Here is a 26,017-nt window from a genome sequence, read left to right as displayed (position 1 = left end):
TGGGATTGGATAGTGATTTTGCACCTCAAGTTTAACTTGATCTGATTTCAATTTAAATAATAAAAAATATTTTTTAAATTTAAAATTAGTTATAAAATATATAAAATATCAATTAAAAATATATATTTTGAATACTTTATTAATTTTTGAACATTAAAAAATGAACTTTTTAGGCAGGTTGAGTTGACCTAAAAATAGGCCTGGGCATGAAATTTTTTTTTGAAACCGAGCTTCTGCCCGACCTATGAGCAACTCTACTGCCTACCCATCTGGGGTCACAATTTAGATTAAGAATTTGGATAATATTTGAACTTAAATTTTAAAAATATTGTTTACTGCATATTCAGACAGATGAAGATAATTATTTCATATATCTATTATTTAAATCTGCATTGATTATCCGAATAACAAATGTGGACACGGATTCAAATATCTGAATCCACCAACCAATTCTGATTTTATATATAAATAAAGAGAATTTGAATGAATTTGGAATTTTATAGATTTGGATATATGAAGAATGATTTGAAATTCTGGTTTTTTTTGCATTTTGAATTTTTAACTGATAATAGTATTTAACTTTGTTTTGATTAGTAATATTCAATTAATTTGTGGACGAGAAATGTACGAGTTTTAAATAAATTCACATAATTGAATTCAAATAATTCAAAAATACGATATCGACTTCTTGTCATTCTTAACCCATGTACGAGGTTTCTTGTGATTTGATGTTTAATCTTGGTCTAATTTTGCTTTCAATTTCTATATTTTTACATATTTAAAATTTAATCTCTACTTTTAATCCAATAATTTAATCCCTTCACTCTTTGATATTTTTAATTGAAGTCGATTGACAATGTTTAATAAGTCATTCGGTACCATAATTTACCCTCTTTTTTTTTGTGGTAATGTAGTACTTGTATTTAGTGAAAGTTATACATTTTAGTACTCAAAAGTAACAATATTAACTTATTAGTGTTTAATTTGGTTTTAGGGTTAATTTGACGAAAATTCATAATTAACTAATAATATTAACAAATAATTTTCATGAAATTAAGGGAAAAGTACACCATTAGTCATTAAAATTTGATTAAAATAACATTTTAGTCACTAAACTTTCAAAAGTGACAAATCAGTCAATAATGTTTACGAAAAGCGACAAATCAGTAACTAATGTTTTCGAAAAGTGACAAATTGGTCACCCGAGCCCATTTTCCATTACAGGCTAATGGGACAGCTGACGTAGCGTATTAGGGTGCCACATTGGACATGACTGAATGTCCATTCAATGGGTAATTAATTTCCATCGTGTGATTCAAAAAAAAATTAACTTAATGTGCCAAAAAAAAAAAATAAAACATGAGAAGAAACTATCAAGATACAAACAATTTGGTTAAATAAAAAAAATCGTTTAGGAGAAAAGGGAAAACGATTGAAATTTTTAGGGAATTGTTGGAGAATGGATTGAAATTATTCGAAATTGGGAAATCATTATGCAAATTTTCAACATCGTCAGAATGGTTAATAGAAGAGAACCAGCCGAAGGTGTTCCATCGATTGTAACGGGTAGCACAACAAAATTACAAATAACAACATCATCAACCATATTTTTCTCTCCCTCCTTGCATCCTCCATTGCCCTGACTTTTTTCAAAAGACTCAACAACACGATTCGTGAGCGAAGCGTCAATGGTGGATCAAACTAGGCGAAAAAATGACATGCATTTTGAAACCCACTCCCATACTTATTGCACCCAAAAAACTTCCTACTTGAGTTGTCATTGGACCAAGAAGAAGTCCTTAAATTGGCTGGGTTTTCATGGTAGCACATCAAAATCACAGTGGGTATCTCCATTTCTTCTCATTCTCATTCTTCTTCAAGCTAGGGTTCCTCTATTTAGTTGGTAATCCTTATAAATTGATAAAAGCATTTGATATGGACATTAGGTCATGTCTAATGTGGCACCCTAACAGGTCACGTCAACTTCCGGTTACGTTTGTAACGAAAAATGGGCCCGGGTGATTGATTTGTCACTTTTGAAAGTTTAGTGGCTGAAATGTTATTTTAATCAAAGTTTAGTGATTGCTGATGTACTTTTCCCTAAAATTAACCATAAAACTAAAACACACATAACCATTGGATTATATTTAACAAATTAAAAAAAAATAGTTATTGGACATTGGATTAAAGAGTAAATTGGTCATTTCTATTAAAAATTTCATTCATTTCTACTGTTAAAAACTGGTATGTCTGGCAAAATAACCAATGACACGTGCGTACCCCTCATGTTGACATATAAAGACTTAGTTTTTAATAGTAGAAATGGATAATTTTTTTAACAGAATGACTAATTTACTCTTTGATCTAGCATATAATAATTAATTTGCCATTTTTTTAAGTAGATTAGTCAAAATGCAATTCAACTCTTAATATAAGAGCCTTTATGGTACTTTTATCCGATTTATTTATATTTTCCCAAGGCTTTATGTTGGTCACATGAACAAAATTTTAAAACGAAATATCATATAATCGATAAATTAGAGTTGAATTACATTTTGTCTTCTCTACTAAAAAAAATGAGCAAATTAGTCCATATACATTAGATCAAAGAGCAAATTGGTCATTCTGTTAAAACTTTTATCCATTTCCACCGTTAACAAATGGATCCAAATTTTAATAGAAAGAACAAATTTACTCTTTCATCTAGTGCACACGAGTTAATTTATCTATTTTTTAGTAGAGAAATTAAAATGCAAGCTGACTTCTCGTCTAAAGGTTTCCAATTCAATGAAACTCATTAAATCAATTATTAAACGAGATACTAAATTTTAAATATTTGAAAAGTAAGGGGAATGGTAGCAAAATTAGACTTCTAATCTTTTGACCCCTACTGGTAAACAAAATTTGATTTTTCTGGGGAAGAAAATGGTGACTAAAAAAAGAATGGACAAATCATTGAAAAAGGAAAAAAGAAAAGCCAAAAGCCAAATCTGGGTTTTTAATTAAATCCAAAATCAAAACAAAACTACGACCGTTAAATTCTTCAAATAATCGAAAACAAAATGGAAATGAACAAGAAAATAAATATAAAAAAAACGCCCCCAAAACAAACAAACACTTCCCTTCTTTTTCTTCTTCTTTGTTCTTTTCATTTTTCCATCAGAATCTTTCTATTCACCTCTCTCTTTCCATCTCTTGAAATGATGTTTAAAACGAAGATAGAATTGCAAAATTGAAAACCCAGATTTTGCATTCGCTGAAATGGTGGTTCCCTTTTTGAAATCGAATCAAAGGACCAAATATTGAAGGAAAAACAAAAAACAAAGGGGTACCCAGAAAAAAATAGGGGAAAATTCAGAACCCATGGAAGGTAAATGCTTTAGTTCCTCAAAGCTTAGATCAAAGTTTTTTTTTTTTTTTGAGATTTGGGTTTTTTAACTTTGAGTTTTTTGGTGTTTAAAAGTTGCATGCACTGAGAAATTTTGATATTGGTTGGTTCAATAGAAAATGGAGTCTAAAAATTCTAGCCATGATCTATTTTTTTTCCAGCATTTTAAAAAAACTATGATTTTTTTATATATTTTTTGGTTTTTTTTGTCTTTATTTGCTTGGATTTTATTTTATCAATTATTTAATTTTGTTCTGGAGGTGAGATTTATTCTTGTAATAATTCATTTGTTCTTCAAATATTATTATCATGGTTGAATATTTCCTTTAGGAATGTTGTTTATAATCTTAATTTCTTATGATTAGATGTTGTTCTAATCACTTAGAAGTTTGAACCATCGTAAAATTCATCCATGGCAGCCCTTGTTTTTATTAAGTTATTCGAGGAAAATACGCGGTATTCAGTTCTAATTGTTGCATGTTGTAAATTGGAAATGCCATCAGATCATGAACCTTAGATTGTTTGTTGTATTGATAGGTGATTGTATCAATGAATGGCATCGTGTTCTAGGTTTCAAGGTTAATCCGGATAAAGGGTGTTTATGTGAACGTCTGAAATTTACGCTAATACGTTCGGTTGATGGATTAGAGATATTTCGGATACTTCACTAATCCGACAACCGATCCATGAATTTTTTCATTTGGTTCACTGGAAGATGAGACCAATGCATGAGGTTTCTTGGTAATGCAGAAGTTATCTAATGGGGAAGATTGTGTATAAGATCGTGTATTGGTTGGAAGTTTAGTCGTATTATTTTCTGTATGTTAGATTGCAGGGAGCTATAATAATGATACGAAAGAAACTAAGAATGAAGATATCGATCTTTCTTTCTTTTTAATATTCGAGATTGAAGGACAGCCGGATCCAAGAGGCTTGGACTATCGATGCTTGTGCTTAAAATGCTACGTGTTTCCATTGGTTATTTCTCTCGAACGTGAGAGATCAGTTCGAGAGAAAGATAAAGTGCAGCCTTCTAGAGTTATTCGTGCTATGACCAGTCTATTCGTTTTGAATTGTTGCATGTTACCTTAGATTGTTTTTGTATTGATAGGTGATTGTATCAATGAATGACATCGTCTTTGAATCATGTTTTAGGTTTCGAGCGTAGTCCAGATTAAGGGTTTTATGCAAAAGTCTGAAAATTTACACATTTTCTGGAATCCAGGACGAGAACTGCAAGAGTTCTTTAATGGGGAAGATGCTAGCTAACTGCGATTTTGTGAAAGGTCATAAGATCGTGTATTTGGTCGTAGGTTTAGTTGTACTATTTTCTGTATGTTACATTCAGGGAGCTATAATAATATGAAGATATCAATTTTTCGTTCTGTTTGAGTATGGGTGTTTAAAATGGCAGAAGGAATATTGTGAAATTGTTCGTCTGATTCGGAGTAGTTTACGTGAGGTTTTTGTTTTACTTTTCGTTAATCTGAATTGCCCTCGTTCTCGCTTTTATACTATTTTATGTAGTTGTCTAGTATACATTGTACTTCTTCTCGTATTATGCTTAATGTTATTGAGTCTATTACTTTTTTTTCTACTTCTATGCACTCGTTTTCAATTCAGGTGAAGAGCAGACCGAAGAGAATAAAGTTTCTTTAGACGTGAATAAGAAACGAACCGTAAAGACACCGGCTCAGGTTATGGCTCTGGAGAAATTCTACAAAGGTATTATGTAGCTCTTCATTTCTCATTTTATTTAAATGTATTCATCCGTTATGTTTAAAATAGAGTTTCGGGTGTTTTTTCAGAGCTTCGGTTTCCTTCTGATGAAATGAAAGCACAAATCGCACTTCAAGTAGGGTTGACTGAAAAGCAAATATCTAGTTGGTTTTGTCACAGAAGGTTAAAAGACAAAAAGAGAGATGAATATGTTAACGGGCGATTGGATCATTCTAGTGGCATTATTCAGGATCGTGGTAGTGGACTCCGGCAAGATTCTTCTGGTAGTATCAAGGAACGGGATTATAGGAATATTGATCCGAGGGAGGTTGAAAGTGGATTGATTTCTAGCCAAGAGTTTCTAGCTACTGATCACGTATATGACCGTAGGAATCATCAAAATCCATACGATGCTTGTATGGAAGATACATCTTCTGAAAGTAGTTCGTCTTTACAAGATATGCATTTTTCCGAAAATCGGGGTCCTTATGACACTAAACTTGGACAAAACGGAACCATTACACAGATAAACCCAAGGACGACTAAAAACACGGTTTATAAGCCATCAGGATATTTGAAGGTTAAGGGTGAGAGTGAAAATCCTGCTATTCTTGCTGTTAAGAGGCAGCTCGGGAGGTATTATATAGAAGATGGTCCGTTACTTGCTACTGATTTCGATTTACTTCCTAATGGTGCATTTGAATTCCCGAGTAGCAAGGCGGTCAGTGGTTAGTCCAATACCGAAATCTGTTTGCTATATTCACAATTTTTATAGAATCATGAATATTTGAATCTCGTGTTTGCGTCATCAGAGCCAGTAGATGTTGGAGATCATCCCCAACAGCCCCGTTCTCCTCGTATCTCTGGAGCTATGAAGCAGCCAAATCTTAACGTTGTAAGTTGACTCTTGGATGCATTTTTTTTCATGTTTTGATGTATGTAGTGTATATGCAAACTATATTTACATTATATTCTGTAACAATATGGCCATGCTAAACGGTGTTGACAACTAGGAAGAGTTCATTTTTACCGGTTCAATCGGTATTTGAAAAAACTATGATGTTAAGGTGTCATATTCAAATCCTGTCAAGAGTCTTATGATACGGCGTTTTGTTCATCTAATGCCCTTGTAGGTAAATGAAGTAAATAATTCAAAGACAAGTTCTCAGGATCCTTATATGGAGAATGCAACCTTCAAAACCATGTACGGGCTCGAAAGACGGAACAAGAAATCTCGTCATCAATTATACAAGTCCCATTTTAACTCATTCCGGGGCCAGAACTCTTCATCGAATATCCACAGAAGTTCGGCCGAAAATGCCGGTACCATCGATTGCAAACGAAGTAAGGCGAGCTCTAAGCTTGCTGTTGAAAGGATGAGACCGGATTCTTTCACTAACCATCCTGGCCCCAATGTTGGGAAACTCGATAATGAACAAGAAAAGACTTGTTTGCATGACAACGATAATCGTACGTATAAGGCCCCGAAGAACAAAATCCCATCTAAAACTTCAAATTCTAAACGTGGATGCATTGAGTCCCCGGGTGCAAGGATGGCAAAGGTATTTCTCCTCACATATGCTTCGTCTTTCAACAGTTCTGTGCCGTGAATGTTTTGGCTTGAAAATTCATTTTCTTTACTCAGGTGGAGAAGCTTGGTGGACAACGGAAGCCGAAAAAGGAGTATCCTGTAGGAGTAAAAACCGATCCAACAAACGAATCGAGAGTAAGGTCAAGCTTTTAGTCGACTTTGGGTCAGGGGCGGCGCCAGGGGCTAGCAGGGTCCCCGGTCCCCCTAAAATGTAAAATTTCACTTTTGACCCTTTAAGTTTTAGAAGATTTTAATTTAGTAGAAGGTAAAATTACACTTTGGCCCCCCAAAATGATAAAATTTTGATTTAGTCCTTTAAATTATAAAGAGCTAGTAAAATTGTGAAATTACATTTTAACTCCCTTAAAAACATACAACTTAATTAATGTCATCCCCAAGAAAAACTTTTTGGCTTCGCCCTTGCTTTGGGTCAAATACGCATATCATGCACTGATATTTTTGTATCTCAAAGGTTGCCAAGCAAGTCAATGTCGATTTCCCGCGACCGAGATCCCCTCCGTCAATGAATCCCACTAAAAGGTCAGCGTGTTGTACATTTTTACCTTGCCCCGGTCCATCAATTTTTATTACCTTGTATTCATCATCCACATCTTTGGACTGTGTTTACATGTTTCAGCTATAGAGCTTCCATGGATGTACCATCAAGCTTCAGTGAAGATGAAGTCGCAGACACTAGTTCATCCTCGGGTTGACACGACGTGTATGGCCGACTGGTTCGTAGAGAAAAGGGTAGGGATTATATCGATCCCTCGGAGGCCTGTAAAAATTGCCATACGGAGTTTTTGTACATTAGGCTGAGAGAGCAATTTTGTTGGTTGTATTTTGTCCTTGAAATATTTGCTCAGCTGTTAATATATGTACAAATCCCCATCTTCACATTGCAAGATATGAGGTTTTTAATATTTTCAATTTATTTTATTTTTTTTAACATCCTATTACCAAGATTTTACTTTAAAATAATGTAAATATCGGCACTTGAACTTGGCAATTAGGTCTACATTAGCCTCTGAAGTTGACAATTAGGTTCATTTTGATCCTTGAATTTAAAAAATCTAAGAGTGTTGCATCATTACGTGAAAAATAAAATTAAAATGAAAATAATGTCGTGATACAATTTCAGAGCGTTATATTCAATATTTTAATAACCGAACTGATGGTTGAACAAATTAGACCACTAATTCTTGATTTAACTAGTTCGACTGTCGGGCCAACAATAACTAAATAAATAATTAAAAATCTAAAAAATTTAAAAAGCCAAGTAAAACTGGTTTTATATGATTACTTTTTTTAATGAATTCTTAATTATTTATTTAATTATTGTTGGTCCAATAGTCGAACTGATCGAAGTGGTTGAATCAAGAACTGGTGGTCTAACCTGTTTAACCATAAGTTCGGTTATTAAAACATTGAATATGATATTCTAAGATTGAACTGCATCATCATCTAAAAACTTTTTATTTTCCAAACTCAGAGTGTCACATCATCAAGCTTTTAGATTTTTCAAATTCAGGGATCAAAATGGACCTAATTGTCAAGTTTAAGAGTTAAAGTAAACTAAAAAAAATTACAAGTACCAAAATGAATCTAATTCTCAAGTTCAAGGGCCAATGTGGACCTACTTGCTAAGCTCAATGGCCAAAAGTTACGTGTCAAAGTGGATCAGAAAAAAATTCAGGGGCCAATATGAACTTACTTGCCAAGTTCAAGGGCAAAAGTTACATTATCCCTTTTAAATAAAGATAAAAATCTAAATTAACTATTTTTCATAATTTAAAATATACATTTATTAAACAATTCAATTATATTTTATATTTAATTTTTAAACCCTTAATTTTTCAATATTCAATTAGTTTATATTTTGAAGCTTTATAATATTTTTTTAGGGATACACAAGTTTGGCTCAATGTTCAATTTAGTAATTAAGTTTTTTTTTTTGGTCCCAATTTGGAACTTGAGTTTGATTTTAATGTTCATTTTGGTACTTGATTTTTTAATTGATACTTGATTTTTTTGTCCCAATTAAATACCTAATTTGTTTTTACTAGAGCAAGCGTGTCAAAACATCATTGGTCTATATGATACCATTTGGTCTGGGTACCAAATTGAATATTGAAGCCAAACTCAAGTATCAAATTGATACAAAAAAGATTTAGGTACCAAATTAAACATTAAAACTAAATTTAAGTACCAAATGATATAGTAACCCGTGTTTTCTATTTTCGATTTATTGAAAATGACTTAAAGAAAAAAAAAACTTTTTGGGTTTTCCCCAAACATACCCAATTGAAAATCCTAAACCCAATTGTCCAATTGGGCATAATTAAGAATCAATGTTCACTTACTTATTAAGGTAATTTAATTATTTTCTTTGAATTCTTTTGTCAAAAGAGAAATTGTATACATAAATTACCTAAAATAATTTGTTTTTGAAAATTTTTTGAGGTATTTAGTAGGACCAAGGTTACTAAATTATTAGTAAATTTATTTTTTGGTCACTCGACTTCAAAAAGTTATAAAATGATCATTGAATTATTCGAATTAAGTCACTAACTATTCAGAAACTTTTATTTAACTCACTGGGCTGTTAAGTTTTTCTTTTTCAAAAGAAGTTCGACTAGTCCAAGCTATGATTCGACGATCAATACGGTGGATTAGTACTTATTGATGAGTAGAATAACATATCTTAGATCCAAGTTGATTTGACGGTCAGTATCGATGATCGAAGAAGAAAGTTGTTTAGATTTTGGTTTGTAAATTCGTGACAGTCAAAGCTATTTTATGGAAAAAAAAATTGAACTGTAGAAGAAAAGGGAGTGAGAGCTTTCAATCGGTGTAAGTGGTACGAACAGAGAAGGCTATATAACAACGATTTTAATAATCCAATGACTTAAATGAAAACTTCCGAATAGATTAATGATCATTTTATAACTTTCTGAAGTTGAGCGACCATAACGTAAACTTACCAGTAGTTTAATAACCTTGGGTGTAGTTTACCCTAGTTAATATTGTAACATTATGTATTTAATATTAGCGCACAGTTCCATATTTTTCATATATTATATATTATATCTATCAACACGGGCCAATACGTAATGGTACAAATTAATATTAATCGAAATAATTAAAATATTTTAAAATTTTAACTGAAACAAAACATAGACTACTTAATAAAAATTAAAAACGAAACTATAAATACGGGCCGAACTATACTGATTTTTTGTCCAAAAAATAAGCTTTGACCATGTGACAAAAATGGGGAATTTTGCAATCTCAATTTTCTTCAACCTAACCCATTACTAAAAATAATTATTTAATGTTTTTTTAAATGATAAAACAAATTAGATAATCCTAGTACAATTCTGCATTAATTTGTATATATTGTAATTATTTATAATAATCTTAAAAAATTAAAATGGAAGTCTGATTTTTAGATCAATCGATTTAATTTATCAAATCGATCGAGTTGATCAAAATTCTATTTTTTTTTAACATGAAAAATCCAATTGCATGGAGGAGGTTGCCTCTAAGTGTCACAAGGGAAAGCATTCGATTTTTTTATATTGGTTTGGTTAAATTTTTATTAAATCGACTTGATTGATCATAATCTACAAAATTTGACCTGATCAACTTAAAGCTCAAGAATTGAACTGACTTTAAGTTAGTCGGTTTTATTGGGCTTGAATAAATTATATTTATTTTATGCATTATAAATTATAAATATATTTTAAATAATTAAATATATATTAAATTAAGTCAGTTTTTTTCAGTCGGGTTAGTTGGAAATTTTAAACATCAATAACTGACTGAAATAACCAACAAAACCAAACCCATAACTTAAAAATCGCATAAGCTGTCAAACCAAAACCAACTAAACCAATTGAGTTGATTTTCTCAGTTTTAACCGAAATTTGCTCTCCCCTAAGTGTTGCCCTTGTCATGGAAAGATCCATCTTACAATGTTGTAATTTGGAAATCATTGCATAAAGCGATGCCCTCAATTTTCACATCCTAATACTATATATTAAGCCTTAACGCAGTTGGCACCGTTGTTCTAGCAACAATTAGAATGATATGAAGAAATTTGCTCTCCCCTAAGTGTTGCCCTCGTCATGGAAAGATTCATCTTACAATGTTGTAATTTGGAAATCACTGCATAAAGCGATGCCCTCAATTTCCGCATCCAAATACTATATATTAAGCCTTAACGCAATTGGCACCGTTGTTCTAGCAACAATTAGAATGATATGAATTCAAACGTGATTATGCACATTTTTCTTCCGATTTATGAGTTGGGAGGAATTATGAATAGAAATAAAAAAAATTTGTATTTATTAAAAACCCTCAGAGATGAGCAAAGGCATAGTACTACTAGAACTGCCTTTGCTTCTACCAAATCCGCATTAACATCTTTTCGAGTTTATATATTATATTAAATCAAGTAATCGATCAATTTTCAATTCAATCGATATAATTCACTATTCCAGTTCCATCTTTACACCCTAACTTCAAAATTAAATTTTTATTATCAAATTGGATTAAATCGAAGTAAATAAAATTATCAAAATTTGTAGGACAAATCGCTTTTAAAACTGAGTTGCATGGGTGGTCCATAGAAAAAACATGCTTAGAACATGGGGTTGTCCTCAAAAGGACAAAAATTAACTGCTCAACCCTTCAATCTACACCATCCAACTTAATTGTTGGACAATATAATTTAGATTTTTTTTCCCTATATCTTTTGCCTTTTTTTTAAAGAATTGATATACATACATATATATATTATATAAAATAAAATGTTAAAATTTCGCCGATTGAGTCTTAACCCGATTGGTATGAGTATTGTTGCCCATACAGAAAGACGTGGGTTCGAGTGCGCTAAAGTGCATTATCTTCCTATTTATGAGTTAGAATGGGTTATGGGTAGTTCTAGATTTTAAATTGAGTAACCGAAACGATAGTTTAGCGATTTTGAGTGCATTTTACTCTTTTTTTTATATTATATATAATATATAATGTGCTATCCTCAATTAGATTGAGTGGTAAAGAGTTTGATATCTTTTAATCAAGGTCTTGAGTTTAAGTATCATAAATGAAAAAAAATACAATTCAGTCCTTTCATAAATGATGAAAATATAAATTAATATAAGGTAGAATTACACTTTAACTCCTCCAAAATAGAAAAAAATTATATTTAATCATTTTATAAATAATAAAAACATAAATTTATATTTTGACCTCTCTAAAATTCATAATTCAATTTCAACCCATCATTTTAAATTTATTTTTGTTCATATTATTGGACAAAATTGAAAATGGGTTAGTATTTAAAAAAGAGTTAAATGTATAAATTATAAGTGCAAATAATATAGCTAAGTATTTATAATCGAATTAATCATTATAAAACACGAATGTATTAATAACTAAAATTTATTAAAAATAATAAAAAGATAAATTTTATCAAAAAATTACTCCTAAAAAAGGAAATTATAATAAAATTGATGTTTTACCAACTCAATAATTTTGGGTCCTTTATAAAAGAAGGGTTTCATCATTTTTTTTATATAACAAAATTAAAAAGAAACATAGTTTTCCCCTTTTCAAAGGACCAATCCTTATCTCATAACCACACATAAATATATTTTACATTGACATATGATATTTTCATTAAAAAGTAACCCTAAATCAAGCTATGAAATGGACCAAACATAAATCAATTCAAAGTATAAGAACTTTTTTTTAGTTAAAAAAGAAAACATTTTATTGCCCCAATGGTCTCCAATGGTAAGGATGTGTTCATACACGAGTCTTAGAAGGTTGTTGTGGCTTTTAGGACGGAACGTTATCTCATCTTTGTCTTTTTATTTTAAAAGGGTGCGACGACTCTTGAAAGCCGAAGGACAATGGTGGCTGCGACGCATGTCTGGACAAGATAACACAATTGCGGATTGCTTTGTCAAATTGGGTCCTACGTGAAACCTTTGATTTGGTCCTTTATGAAGTCTCGGGCATCTTTCAACAAGATAAAGCGAGGGATGCTTTTGATCTTTTCAATTTGATGTAATTTTCTGTTTATTTGTCAATGCGAAAGTTAGCTTTTATTACTTCAAATTTATGAGACATTAATGAATGATTTTTTTACATTAATGTTTAATTTTATCTATTAAATAACAGTCTTATCATGTCGGACCAATTTAAATTTTAAATATTTTACCATTAGCCTAATTAATTCAAATTCATATTTATCATTATATTTTTAAAATTAGGTAAATAGTTGAACCGATCATATTATAGATTTTTGGTCTGATTGATTCATCCAATTCAAATTGAATAAATTATTAAAAATTCGACTCAATCAATTTATTACCTTGTTTCGGATTAGCATACTAGCTGGTTACTGATTCAATTCGATTATGAAAACACTGATGAGAAAAAAAGTATGATGGGTTAGGGTCCTCCCATTATTTTAGTGACAGTTAATATTGTACTGAAAAGTAATGAAATAAATAAGAGGAAATAAAAGGAATAAAAGATAGATTTAACAAATCACATATTTAAAAGTGAAATAGGTTAATATTTTGTTTAGGGAATTGGTATAAAATTATAAAATTATAAAGTTATATAAATTATTAAATTTTTTCAAAAATAAAAACAAATAATTTAAATTGAGTCTTTTAATCAGATTAAAAAGCCGATTGAGTATTAACTCAATTGTCATGGGTATTATTGTCAGTGTAGGAGGACATGGATTTGAGTGCGCTGGAGCGCATTATCCTCCTATTTATAGGTTGGGGAGGGTTTATAAGTAAGTCTAAGTATTGTATAAAAAAGAACAAATATAATTAGATCCTCGCTATTAAGGTGAAGGTTGACCTCTTTGATTATCCGTGACTACATCTTTACGTGTATTTATATTGTGTTCAATTTTTTTCATAATTTTTTTTTTAAATTTTGTGTGGCTATTTCTTTTTATCACCCTTTCACTTTTTTTTTTGCAATTCAAAAGGGGGGTGGTGTTGGTCTCAATCAAATAGGGGCTGCAAAAACAAAAGTGGTGAGCCATTATGGATGTATATGACAAACTTCAATCAACCCACCCTTTTATTGACATATGCTTCTTCACCAATTTTTTTTAATTCTTTTTTTTTAAATTCTCATGTCAATTAAAAATGTATTTTTATTGTAATTTAGTATTGAATTTTATGAATATACAATTTAGAAAATCTGAAGGTGAGTTGATGAAATTTAAATAATAAAATATATTGATAAAATTAGAGATTTATATATATATTAATTTATTTCCGTATGATGTATGAGCTGATAATATGTATTAATTGACATATATACAATTTATTTTTAATTTAATGCTAAAGAATTTAAAAAAAATCGATGTTACATAGAAAAAATTTGAAAGTAAGGACATAAAAAAAAGGTATGTTAAATTTGAAGAAATTAACATGATATTCTTTAAAATTATTTTATACAATGATTGTAGACATTTTAGAATTTTTAAAATTAAAATTTATATATCTAGTTGTTTTAAATTTAAATTAAATAATACATATTTTTTAATAATTTTTAAATTTAATGAAATGATGAAAATAAAATTTTAAACCAAATTTAAATTTAAATTAAATGATAATGATAATGATAATTTTAAAAATCTAATGATAATAAATTTAAATATTAAGATAAATAATATTTATCTTAATGATAATTAAATAATATTTATATTTATGATAATATTATTTATCTTTAAGATAGTTTTATATTTTATTTTCTTACATAAAGTAAAATTTTCAAATTTTATTTATTTAAAATTGTTAAAATAATAATTATTCACATTTCAGTTAAGTAGGTGTAATATATATATAAATATATATATCTTTTAAATATATATAATTATCCTACTAAATATATAAATTTATTACATAACTTTTAAATACAGATATAAAACCAAACAATAATTAAAAATATAAATAGTCTATGGAGTCTTAATTCAATTGGCATCTGCATTGTTATCAATAGGAGGACGTGAGTTCAAGTGTGCTAAAGCATATTATCGTCCAATTTTTGAATTGGAGAGGGGTTATGGATGGTTCTAAACATTTTATCAAAAATAGCACATATGATAAAAAAAATTAAACAGATAATTTTTTTCATTTTATGATATATTATAGTTTCTTGTATTTTATTTTAACATTTCAATTGATTTTTCACTATTATTTTAGATTCATGATTGCATTTATAATTATAATTGTACCTTTTAAAAAAATTAGTATCTAAATTTAAAAAAACATATATTGTCGGATATATGTATATGTTGTCATTCAAAAATATAATCATAAATTGAACACGAAAAACAATCACGAAACTTGAACATAGACTGAAAGATATGAAGAATACCAAAAGAAATAGTAAGTAATGTTATTTTTATACAATTATATATATTATTATAATATGACCTTATTTTTTGCTTTATGTTTTAACACATTATACATTTAAATATTAATATAAAATATAACTAAACTTGCAATTTTTAAGAATATTTTTAATTTTATATATTTAAAAGATTATATTCATGAAAATAAAATAAGTGAAAATTAAACATGTTTAATATGAAAAACATTCAAATAAAGGACAATTAGTGTGAGATCAAACTCGAGTTATTAGGTTTGATATCTCAAGTTTATATGTTTTAAATGTGTTTTAATTTATCTAAGTATTTTTTGGGTTAATACCAAAGCGTTGTAACATGTTTAATTTTGGTATGCAAGTCTTGAGATATACAACTATATGTCTCAAGACAAGAAAACATCGATGCAAATTTTGCTCCAAGGGCTATTGTCTTGAGACAAAAGTCTGCATGTGTTGAGACATCTTGCTAGGTCTCAAGACATGACGTGCAGAGCCAATTTTTAAGCTGGAAATTAATACTTCTAACGACTAGAATTTATCCCCAACGGTCATAAACGTCTACAAACTTGTTCTTTGCTATAAATACACTTCAAAAACACATCAGTACTTAAAATTGAGATATCCAAGCATCAAGATCAAGAGAAACATATTCAAATATTTATTCTTTCATTTCTCTTGTAAATATAATCTAGGAGCTTATCGTTAGATCTTTTATCATTCACATTTCATTTCTTTCAGAGCTTAATTTTTGTAAACACATACCTTGTAGACAGTGGCGGAGCCAGAAAATTTTTTGAGGGGGGCGGAATTAAATTATATAATTTTACGATAGTAAAAATACAATTCATCATTTTAATAGCCTATATATTTTTATAATTTTTAAAGGGTTAAATTAATTTTTATCATTCTTGAGAGTCAATGTGTAATTTTACCATTATTAATTTAAAATTTTATAAATTATAAAGAGCCTAATTTAAAATTTTACGAGAGATTTGATAGAATTAAATAAAGAAAATGTAAAATTTTATCGGTAAAATGTGCCATCAATCCCTTTACTCGAATGATGTTTGTGATATGATCCATATATTTAAAAGTTAAAAATTGAATATTTTATTTTTCTAATTTAAAATTGTAATTGTTAGTATTTTTGGTCAAAATTTATCATAAAAATATTTACATAAACATACCAACTCCATAAGCAAATTATTATAAATTTGTAAGCAAACCTTATAGTAAGCAAAATTTCATTAACAATAAGGATAGTTAGACTAGAATTTTAAATAAAAGATATTTCAAAATTAAAATTTTAAATTTACTTTTAAAATATAGGGACTATATTGCAAACTTTATCAAAATAAGGGACTAATTACATATTTTAATCAAATTTTATGTAGGTTTTATTCATAAATTGACCTTGAACTATATATCTTAATTCTCAAAACGATTCCTAATGTTTTTTAGATGTGATATTTAAACTATTAATTTTGTCCCATTTAAAAAAACCAAGTCAAATAAAAATAGATGATGTATCACATCATTATTGTCTTATATTGTTTTTTTTGGGTAAATTGAGATAATTTATTTTTGAAAGATAAATTCATTAATTCATTCAATGAATGGAACCATACAATTTAGGGGAAACATTAACAGCACTCATTGTAGATGGTAAATGACAAGCTCGATCAACACAACAAAAGTTTTAGCCTTAGCATCAATAGAACATTATGACACGTTGCAATTGGCTTTATCACAACTCAAGCACGACATTTCTGGAGTGATTGCAAACACTTAATATGATAAGAAAATCAGTCTCGGATGGTCCAAATCGGCTAGCAAAAATCGACAAAATAATTAAGCATTCTCCAAACCAAAGAGGACGACAATAAAATCATCCCTAAAATCACTTGCAAAAGGAAGATTACATGCATAAGCAAAACTAAAAATCGTGCTATAAGAGCAGACAAAAACTTCTAAAACTAAAGACTAATTAAACAATCGAAAAAAAACAAAAAATTAAGACAACATGAGTCCAAATCAACTCGTGTAATCATTTATTATTCTGAAATACTCTCAAAATGAAAACATATTAAAAAGCTGATGAAGAGCCACCCACTTTTCTGGAAAGACTACTGGTAGCCGATGGAGTTTTAGTGACCAATATGCTCCGTCATCTGTCTATCACAACTTGTGAAGACAACAAAGGTACCAGCAAAATAAATCTTCAAATTGAAAAGAAAGAAGGCATGTAGAGTGAATGAGAAGAAGAAAGAAAGAAAAAAAGAAATGGTTGGTGGGAGAGAAAAAAAAGCGGTCAATGCCAGTCTCGTTAGGCAAAACAAAAGATAAAAAACTAAATTGGGATAATTTAGCCATTATTTATTTCGAAAAAAATTTATGGACCAAATTGAAAATTTAAATTTGGTTTAGGGGCTAATTTACAAATAAAAAATAGCTTTACACAAAATAATGTTATATTAACTCTTTTTTAATTATATTTTTAATTTTTTCTATTAAGAACAGTTTGACTAGGATTTTACTATTTACATTTCACTGTCTTTTCTACTTTTTTTTTTGTTTAACAACTTTCTCAGTCACCAAACAGAAAAAAGAAAATTAAAAGAATATTCACTGCAAAGTTAAGCAAAGGAAAAAAAAAGAAAAAAAAAGAGTCTTAAAATAATGAAATTCAGATTAAAATTTTTTGTGGGTATTTTTTGCAATTTGCATTATCCTTTTTTTTCTTTCTTTCTTTCACCTTTTTTTCGTCTCTTATTTCTTTATTCTCTGTCTCTCTGTCTCTTAACTCTTTAATCAGATCAAATATTATTACTTAAAAACATTTTTTTTCTCAACGCTTTCCCAGATTTTCTCTCTTTCCAGACACCCATTTTCGCTTCACTTCCCTCACTTCATTCCCATTCTTTAGCTACTTTCAATACAGAAAAGCTAAAATTTTCTCCATTTTTACTTTAGATTACGATGATTGAAGCTTCAAAAGAGGTATAAGAAGTGGAAGTACGATTTGGGGTTAGTGAAATTCTCTTAATGGTGGAATCCAAATTATTTGGAGATTGGATGGGATTTGTGAGGTTGAAGTTAGTGTTTAGCTATGGTGAGGAAGGAAAAGTGAAGGGTTTTTTGGATGGAAGGGTTTGGTTTTGAAAATGGATGAATTTGTTCTTAACATTTCTTAACTGGGTTTTTATTTTTCTTTTGGATCCCATTTTTTTTTTGGGGAGATTTTTTTTTAGTGTAGTTTTGGTTTATGTCAAGAACTGATAGGATGGCTTCCGATCTTAGTAGAACTGGCCCCGTTGAAAGAGACATAGAACAGGTATTCTTTTTTCCTTTTTCTTTTTGCTGATTTATTTGTACTTGTTGGATCGAATTTGTTGATATTTTTTTCTTGTGATTATTGTTTGAAATTGCCTTACATTTGGGGCTTTCGGAGGTAATTGAGTTGCTTAATGATTGTTGAGTGATGTATACGAGTAGATTATGCTAGACCTGTTAATATTCCTATATTTTCTTTTGTCATAATATATATATTCATATAAATTTTGATTAATAATTTGTGTTTACATATATTTTGACATGTTTGCTTATTCTTGTTGTGTCTGTATAGATTATGCTTAATTGTAGGAGCAAGTAGAAATAATAGTGGAGTGATGAAGTCTTGCTAATAGTATTAGTCATCTTAAGTTCAAACCCTAGAGGTAACATTGTTGGGAGGGGTATCCACGAAACCTGAAAGGATTAGTCTTCATGGACTGTAAAACAAACATAAATGATACCTTGATCATACCAAAAAAAAAAAGAAAAAGAAAATATTAGTCAGCTTATAACTGTAAAACTTTGGACATTGAAATGAAAATAGATAGGGGAAACCAGCTGATCTTAGTATTATGTTGATTCCATGATATTAGAAGTTTCTAGTTGGGTCTCTATGTAGCTAAATCTGCTCTTGCGACAAATCAATGGAAATACCGATATGCTCCATGACTGGTAAAATTTGTATGTATTTTATAATGCTGCTACTTTATGTCAACTTGCTGCTGCACTTTAGTCCACAACATAGTTATGCAACTCGAGTAATTATACTTCTTCTTGGTTGATTAGTGTTTTCTGTTTCACCCTTCATACATGGTTAACCCTTTAATTATGCTATATATAAATGACATTTATTGTTACACGCAGTTGCATTTCAGATATGCTAGCATTTTTAAACATGGCCTGGTTTTTAACAAGTCCATGATAATTACAATCCCATGTACCACTATGTGTTTGTGCTACTATTGCGGATGAAAAAGTGTCTGGTGGACCAGAAATAACTTTTTAGTATATTATCATAGCATTTTCCTTTTCTGAAATCACTAAAATTTCTTTCCATTAATTCTTTTTGTCCTTCTATTTGAGTGAGTATTTTCTGAACAATTTGACAATCCCTTGGATATTTTCATTAATTTATCATTATGCTACCTGTAAATTGATTTTGAAGCTATGATCATGTTTCCTGCCTGCAAATGTCCTAAATATTGCTAAGGTTATTGGGTACTCTTTGTGACAGGCAATTACTGCTTTGAAGAAAGGGGCTTGCCTGCTTAAGTATGGAAGAAGAGGGAAGCCAAAATTTTGCCCCTTCCGCCTTTCGAATGTAAGTTTTTTCATATGTTCAGGTCACATACTCGAAAAATTTTCTTTTAATATATTTCATTGTCAGTTAGCCTGTGTTGAAAATGTGAGAATGATTTACACAATGTTCAAGCCAAGAACAATATTTGTAAAGTAGTTTTTACTTTTAGCCATTGTAAGTGATGAATTATGGAATGACTAGTATATAGAGGAAAATCAGGTTCAAAGTTGCTGATATAAGACTATTCATAGTGTTGACCTGAGAAGTTCAAACTAGTTATTTATTCTGCATGGAAACCTTTCCCGTTGTTTACTGTTTAGAACTCTTTGGTGCTATTCCTTTGTTGTTGAAACTGACTGAGATACTTGTATTAGATAGAGAGAAATCAGGTTCAAAACTGCCGGTAAGAAGACTATTTGTATTTCTTATTGCCAACTTGGGAAACACAAACTAATTATACTCGAATGAACTTTAAACTATTCTGCATGATAACACATTATATTTGTCTATAACTTTGTTCTATCGTTCCTGTGCCTTCCTCGCTCTCGCTCAAATGGTGAGAGCGCAGTCCACTTGCCATCACAACTCATTTTCACTTCTTATTGACTTGTTATGTATTAGAGTGATTCCTCTGTTGGATGCTGAAAAACCCTTTTGTGTAAGATAAAAAGTGAAGGTAGGGATGCCATAATTTGCCTGTATATATGCATCGTTGATCATGTACTTGTCATTTTGCTGCTGAATATGAGTTATGTTTTCCTTACAAATGCCTAAATTGTTGATTGTTATTTTTTCAGGATGAGTCTGTTTTAATATGGTTATCAGGGAAAGAGGAGAAACATCTTAAACTAAGTCACATATCTAGAATCATATCCGGGCAGCGCACTGTAAGTGGTTAATATATGTTTTTCCTTGTTCACCAGTTTCGAATGAAGTTGCAATTTGAGTTGGTTAATATATGTTTTTCCTTTTCACTCCAATTTTTTGCTTGCTTATTGCATTACAACTACACTCGAATCACTTTAAAAGCATCGCAGTGATCTTTAACTTAAAACTATGATGATGTGGATTTGCATGTTCTTTGTTTTTAAAATATGATCATGTTACTTTGGCACTTGGATTTGGATAGCAGAATTAAGACAATTGTAACCTTGAAACTGTGATGCTATACTTGGTACTTTTTATTTCTAGGTCTTATGCATGTAATTTTGTGACCATTGCGGCTTCTGTTTATTCTCTTGTCTTGGTGACACCGTGATGACTATATTCATTTTTTTAAAAATTTTCTGCTATTACTCATAAATATGGTCTATATTTCTTCCAGCCTATCTTTCAACGGTATCCTCGGCCTGAGAAAGAGTACCAGTCATTTTCACTGATATATAATGACAGATCACTGGATTTGGTAAGAATCTTCTTCTTTTTAATCATGACTTCTCATTTATCTGGTTATTTATTGTTGCATTTTTCCTCTCCAGTGGCATATACAGACAGGTCAAAGTTTTTATTTATTTATTTTCTTAATAAAATTATTCTAGATCTGCAAGGACAAGGATGAAGCTGAAGTCTGGTTTAGTGGTTTAAAAGCATTAATCTCTCGCAGCCATCAAAGAAAATGGAGAACAGAATCAAGAAGTGATGGCATTCCTTCTGAAGTAAATAGTCCTAGAACATACACGCGAAGAAGTTCACCCTTACATTCTCCATTTGGTAGTAATGATAGCTTGCAGAAGGTATGGTTCTATTTTATCTGCAAAATCTGCTTTCAACACTACAAGATTGTGAATTTGAGACGTGTTTCTACTTAAAATTCAGGATGGTGGAGATCACCTTCGCCTTCATAGTCCATATGAAAGTCCTCCAAAGAATGGTCTTGGTAAGGCGTTTTCAGATGTAATATTATATGCTGTTCCTCCCAAGGGTTTCTTTCCTCCAGAGTCCGCTAGTGGTTCAGTTCATTCTTTGTCTTCAGGAGGATCAGATAGTGTACATGGCCATATGAAGACAATGGCAATGGATGCTTTTAGGGTTAGTCTTTCAAGTGCAGTTAGTTCATCAAGCCAAGGATCTGGCCATGATGATGGTGATGCCTTGGGTGATGTTTTCATTTGGGGTGAAGGCACTGGGGATGGTGTTTTGGGTGGCGGACTTGATAAAGTTGGCAGTTGTGGCATCAAAATGGATTCTTTACTGCCTAAAGCTTTAGAATCTGCAGTTGTACTTGATGTTCAGAATATTGCCTGTGGTGGTCGACATGCCGCCTTGGTAACCAAGCAGGGGGAGGTTTTCTCCTGGGGAGAGGAATCTGGAGGCCGGCTCGGGCATGGTGTAGATTCTGATGTTTTGCAGCCAAAGCTTATTGATGCCTTAAGTAATACTAACATTGAGCTTGTAGCATGCGGTGAGTACCATACTTGTGCTGTAACACTTTCTGGTGATTTGTACACTTGGGGTGATGGCACTTATAATTTTGGTCTTCTTGGTCATGGAAATGAGGTAAGTCATTGGGTGCCAAAACGAGTGAATGGGCCCTTGGAGGGCATACATGTCTCGTCAATATCTTGTGGCCCTTGGCATACAGCTGTTGTAACCTCTGCAGGTCAATTGTTTACCTTTGGTGATGGCACATTTGGTGTCTTGGGTCATGGAGATCAGAATAGTGTCTCAATACCAAGGGAAGTGGAATCCCTAAAAGGGCTCCGGACTGTCCGAGCAGCTTGTGGAGTGTGGCATACTGCTGCAGTTGTTGAAGTCATGGTTGGGAATTCAAGTTCTAGCAACTGTTCCTCGGGGAAGCTCTTTACGTGGGGAGATGGGGATAAAGGTCGACTTGGACATGGCGATAAGGAAGCAAAACTTGTTCCTACTTGTGTTGCTGCTCTTGTTGAACCAAACTTTTGTCAAGTTGCCTGCGGACACAGTCTGACAGTTGCCCTTACAACATCAGGGCATGTCTACACCATGGGAAGTCCTGTTTATGGGCAGCTAGGAAATCCACAAGCTGATGGAAAAGTTCCTACCCGTGTTGAAGGAAAGCTTTCTAAGAGTTTCGTTGAGGAGATTTCTTGTGGTGCTTATCATGTTGCAGTTTTGACTTCGAGAACTGAAGTTTATACTTGGGGAAAGGGAGCAAATGGTCGATTAGGTCATGGGAATGTTGATGATAAGAACTCCCCAACATTGGTGGAAGCTCTGAAAGACAAGCAAGTCAAAAGTATTGCTTGTGGCACGAACTTCACTGCAGCAATCTGTCTCCACAAATGGGCTTCAGGCGTTGATCAATCAATGTGTTCCGGGTGTCGCCTTCCATTTAATTTCAAAAGAAAACGTCACAATTGTTATAATTGTGGACTAGTCTTTTGTCATGCATGCAGCAGTAAGAAGTGCCTTAAGGCTTCCATGGCTCCAAACCCGAACAAACCTTATCGTGTCTGTGACAATTGTTTTAATAGACTGAGGAAAGCCATTGAAACTGATGCATCATCTCAATCTTCTGTAAGTAGAAGAGGAAGCATAAACCATGGGACTAATGAATTTGTTGATAAAGACGATAAGTTGGATTCTAGATCTCGTGCTCAACTTGCTAGATTTTCACCAATGGAGTCGTTTAAGCAAGGGGAAAGCCGATCAAAGAAAAACAAGAAGCTAGAATTTAATAGTAGTCGTGTCTCACCAGTCCCAAATGGAGGCTCTCAAAGGGGAGCACTTAACATTTCTAAGTCTTTCAACCCGGTATTTGGATCATCCAAGAAATTTTTCTCGGCTTCTGTTCCTGGATCAAGAATCGTTTCTCGTGCGACATCCCCAATATCAAGACGGCCTAGTCCTCCTCGTTCAACAACACCAACCCCAACACTCGGAGGTCTCACCTCCCCTAAAATAGTTGTGGATGATGCTAAGAGGACCAACGATGGCCTTAATCAAGAGGTCACTAGATTAAGAGCACAGGTATTTTCTCTTCCATACTTTCAATACTCTTTTGGAGATTTATTTATATGCTTGTTTAACTAAGGCTCCGTTTGATCGCTCCTTGCATTTTCCTTTTTAAATCCATGGATTTCTCAAATGCTCGTTTTGCTTGACCGATGAGTTCTCACAATGGATTTCCATCTAAAGTGAGTGCATGGTGCTTCTGCAATGCAGTGTAGTAAATTCCAAGTTCTTTCAAAACAACAGTCAAGATTTGGCTTCCTATTACAATGCTAGATGCTAAGCGTTAATTTCAGCCGGATATTTTTATGGTTTAGAATATTAACTCTTGTTTCCTTTGTCTAGCAAAGAAAGCAAGGCTCTTTACTTGCTTGCAAGGTTATTTAGGATTTTATTTTATCACGCATCACTAATCTTTTATCTCTCAGGTCGAGAATCTTACACGTAAAACACAACTTCAAGAAGTCGAGCTGGAAAGGACAACCAAACAGCTGAAAGAGGCGATTGCAATCGCAGAGGAGGAGACGGCAAAATGCAAAGCAGCAAAGGAAGTCATCAAGTCGCTTACTGCACAAGTAAGATGGTTTAATTTTTTTGTCTTCCATGTTCTGGGTTTTTAGACTTTTGTTTCTTCTTATTAATGTTTGAAGCTCTTTGCTTGCCTTTAGTCACAAACTGGGCATGTCGGTTAGTTGGACTTTGAATACTTTCATCGTGTCTTTATACTGATGTAGATTATATTTGATTTGCCGAACAGTTAAAGGATATGGCTGAAAGACTGCCTGTTGGGGCCACACGGAACATTAAGTCGCCTTCATTTACTTCATTTGGCTCTAGCCCTCCTTCCAATGATGCCTCTAGTGTTTCTCTTGAAAGACCGAATGGTCAAATAGTGTACCAAGAACCAGATTCAAACGTATCAAGTGGCCAGTTACTTTCTAATGGGTCCAACACCACCAATAATCGTAGTACAAGCCATACCAAGCAAGGCCATAGTGAACCAGCTACTAAAAGTGGAGGCCGAACAAAAGAAAGTGAACCTCGAAATGAGAGTGAATGGGTTGAGCAAGATGAACCTGGTGTGTATATAACACTTACCTCACTACCAGGTGGTGCCAAGGATCTCAAACGAGTCCGATTCAGGTACGTTATTGCATTGACAAGCTATAATCCTGAATAATAGGGATTTGGATAAAAGTACCATGGTGGACCTGTACTAAGAGTCAGATTGTATTTTGTCCCTTTTACTAAAAAATGAATAAATTAATCCCCATACGTTAAATCAAAGAGCAAACTAGTTTTTTAGTTAAAGTTTTCATTCAAATCTACTGTTAAAAACTGGCGTGGCTGATGGAATAACTAGACAGTTACACATGGCATGTCAACGTACAAGGACCAACTTTTAACAGTAGAAACGGATGAAATTTTTAATAGGACCAATTTGCTTTGGTCTAACGTATAGGGACTAATAATTTTGCTCATTTTTTTAGTAGAGGAGATAAAATGCAATCCGACTCCTAGTACAAGGACCTCCATGGTACTTTTACCCGAGGGTTTTTCTGTGATTTGGTGAAAAATTAAATGGTTTGGTAAAAACTTTGAATGCAGTCGTAAGCGGTTCAGCGAGAAACAAGCAGAACAATGGTGGGCAGAGAACAGAGCAAGAGTATACGAACAATACAATGTCCGGACAATCGACAAGTCTAGCGTCGGTGTCGGGAGCGAGGACTTAGCTCATTAACACAATGAAAGTAGTAACTATATGATTGTACATTCATTTGTCTTTCTGAGATTCCGATCCCAATATCGGGATTTCGATTGATCAAAAACCATACAACACCATTGTTGATCAAAGAGTTGTTTGAAGGGAAGCAATAATGGTATAAAGGAAGATAATTAGAAAAGTTTGTTTGGGATGTTTTTTTGGATCATTTTTTTCCTACTTGATTGGATTTGAGGGGTGACAAAAGAAAATGTAAATTTTTATTAGGGTTTTCTGGCCTTTGTTGATAGCAATTTGCCATGTAAATTCATAAGCAAGTTAAAATCTGCAGGGAAAAATGAAAGTTTTTCATTTTGTTTTGGGTTTATATAATTTTAGTTATGCCGATGGTATGTATAGTATATTTAGGAGTCATAAATGAATCGAGCTTGAACTAATAACGGGTTTTTGTTCATGTTTGTTTGTATTTGGTTGTGTTCATTAAAAATTTTAAAATTAGTTTTGTATTTATTTATTTAAAATTGTGTATAATCGTTTATTTAAATTAAATGAATTTATTTACTCAAACAAATATATATTCATAATATATATTGAAAA

The 26,017-nt window shown here is 31.7% G+C and overlaps 2 protein-coding genes across 7 annotated transcripts; both read left to right on the top strand.

Moving 5' to 3' along the window:
* The first annotated feature begins 2,951 nt into the window (after positions 1–2,951).
* Positions 2,952–7,647, top strand: LOC105790068 (homeobox-DDT domain protein RLT3). Of its 6 annotated transcripts, none has more exons than XM_012617471.2 (9): positions 2,952–3,370; positions 4,544–4,674; positions 5,012–5,113; positions 5,197–5,835; positions 5,920–6,002; positions 6,241–6,669; positions 6,753–6,833; positions 7,171–7,238; positions 7,336–7,647. In XM_012617471.2, the coding sequence occupies exons 2-9, from the start codon at positions 4,638–4,640 to the stop codon at positions 7,409–7,411; spliced, it is 1,515 nt and encodes a 504-aa protein (XP_012472925.1). In that variant the 5' UTR covers positions 2,952–3,370; positions 4,544–4,637; the 3' UTR covers positions 7,412–7,647. The 6 variants fall into 6 exon arrangements, 5 of the variants coding, with proteins under 5 accessions (XP_012472925.1, XP_052490946.1, XP_012472927.1 ...); XM_052634986.1 differs by having other exon boundaries at positions 3,926–4,674; XM_012617473.2 differs by lacking the exon at positions 4,544–4,674 and having other exon boundaries at positions 2,954–3,370.
* A 10,220-nt stretch (positions 7,648–17,867) lies between these two features.
* Positions 17,868–25,874, top strand: LOC105790067 (PH, RCC1 and FYVE domains-containing protein 1). The gene is made up of 9 exons (XM_012617467.2): positions 17,868–18,468; positions 19,702–19,788; positions 20,565–20,654; positions 21,092–21,172; positions 21,306–21,500; positions 21,583–23,715; positions 24,126–24,272; positions 24,455–24,840; positions 25,306–25,874. Exons 1-9 carry the CDS (start codon positions 18,400–18,402, stop codon positions 25,436–25,438), a joined length of 3,321 nt encoding a protein of 1,106 aa, XP_012472921.1. The 5' UTR covers positions 17,868–18,399; the 3' UTR covers positions 25,439–25,874.
* Positions 25,875–26,017: the final 143 nt, after the last annotated feature.

Source organism: Gossypium raimondii, chromosome 8 (assembly GCF_025698545.1).
Source record: "Gossypium raimondii isolate GPD5lz chromosome 8, ASM2569854v1, whole genome shotgun sequence".
In the NCBI taxonomy this organism is placed as follows: Eukaryota; Viridiplantae; Streptophyta; class Magnoliopsida; order Malvales; family Malvaceae; genus Gossypium; species Gossypium raimondii.
Note: the sequence above shows the minus strand (reverse complement) of the source record. Positions and strands in the feature narration are given on the sequence as shown.

Coding starts and splice junctions, on each gene's coding strand:
- LOC105790068 (XM_012617471.2), top strand. CDS start 4,638: ATGGGGAAGATGCTAGCTAACTGCGATTTTGTGAAAG. Junction 5,114..5,196: donor TCTGGAGAAATTCTACAAAG/GTATTATGTAGC, acceptor GTGTTTTTTCAG/AGCTTCGGTTTCCTTCTGAT. Junction 6,003..6,240: donor AGCAGCCAAATCTTAACGTT/GTAAGTTGACTC, acceptor ATGCCCTTGTAG/GTAAATGAAGTAAATAATTC.
- LOC105790067 (XM_012617467.2), top strand. CDS start 18,400: ATGTCAAGAACTGATAGGATGGCTTCCGATCTTAGTAGAACTGGCCCC. Junction 19,789..20,564: donor GCCCCTTCCGCCTTTCGAAT/GTAAGTTTTTTC, acceptor TTATTTTTTCAG/GATGAGTCTGTTTTAATATG. Junction 24,841..25,305: donor CTCAAACGAGTCCGATTCAG/GTACGTTATTGC, acceptor CTTTGAATGCAG/TCGTAAGCGGTTCAGCGAGA.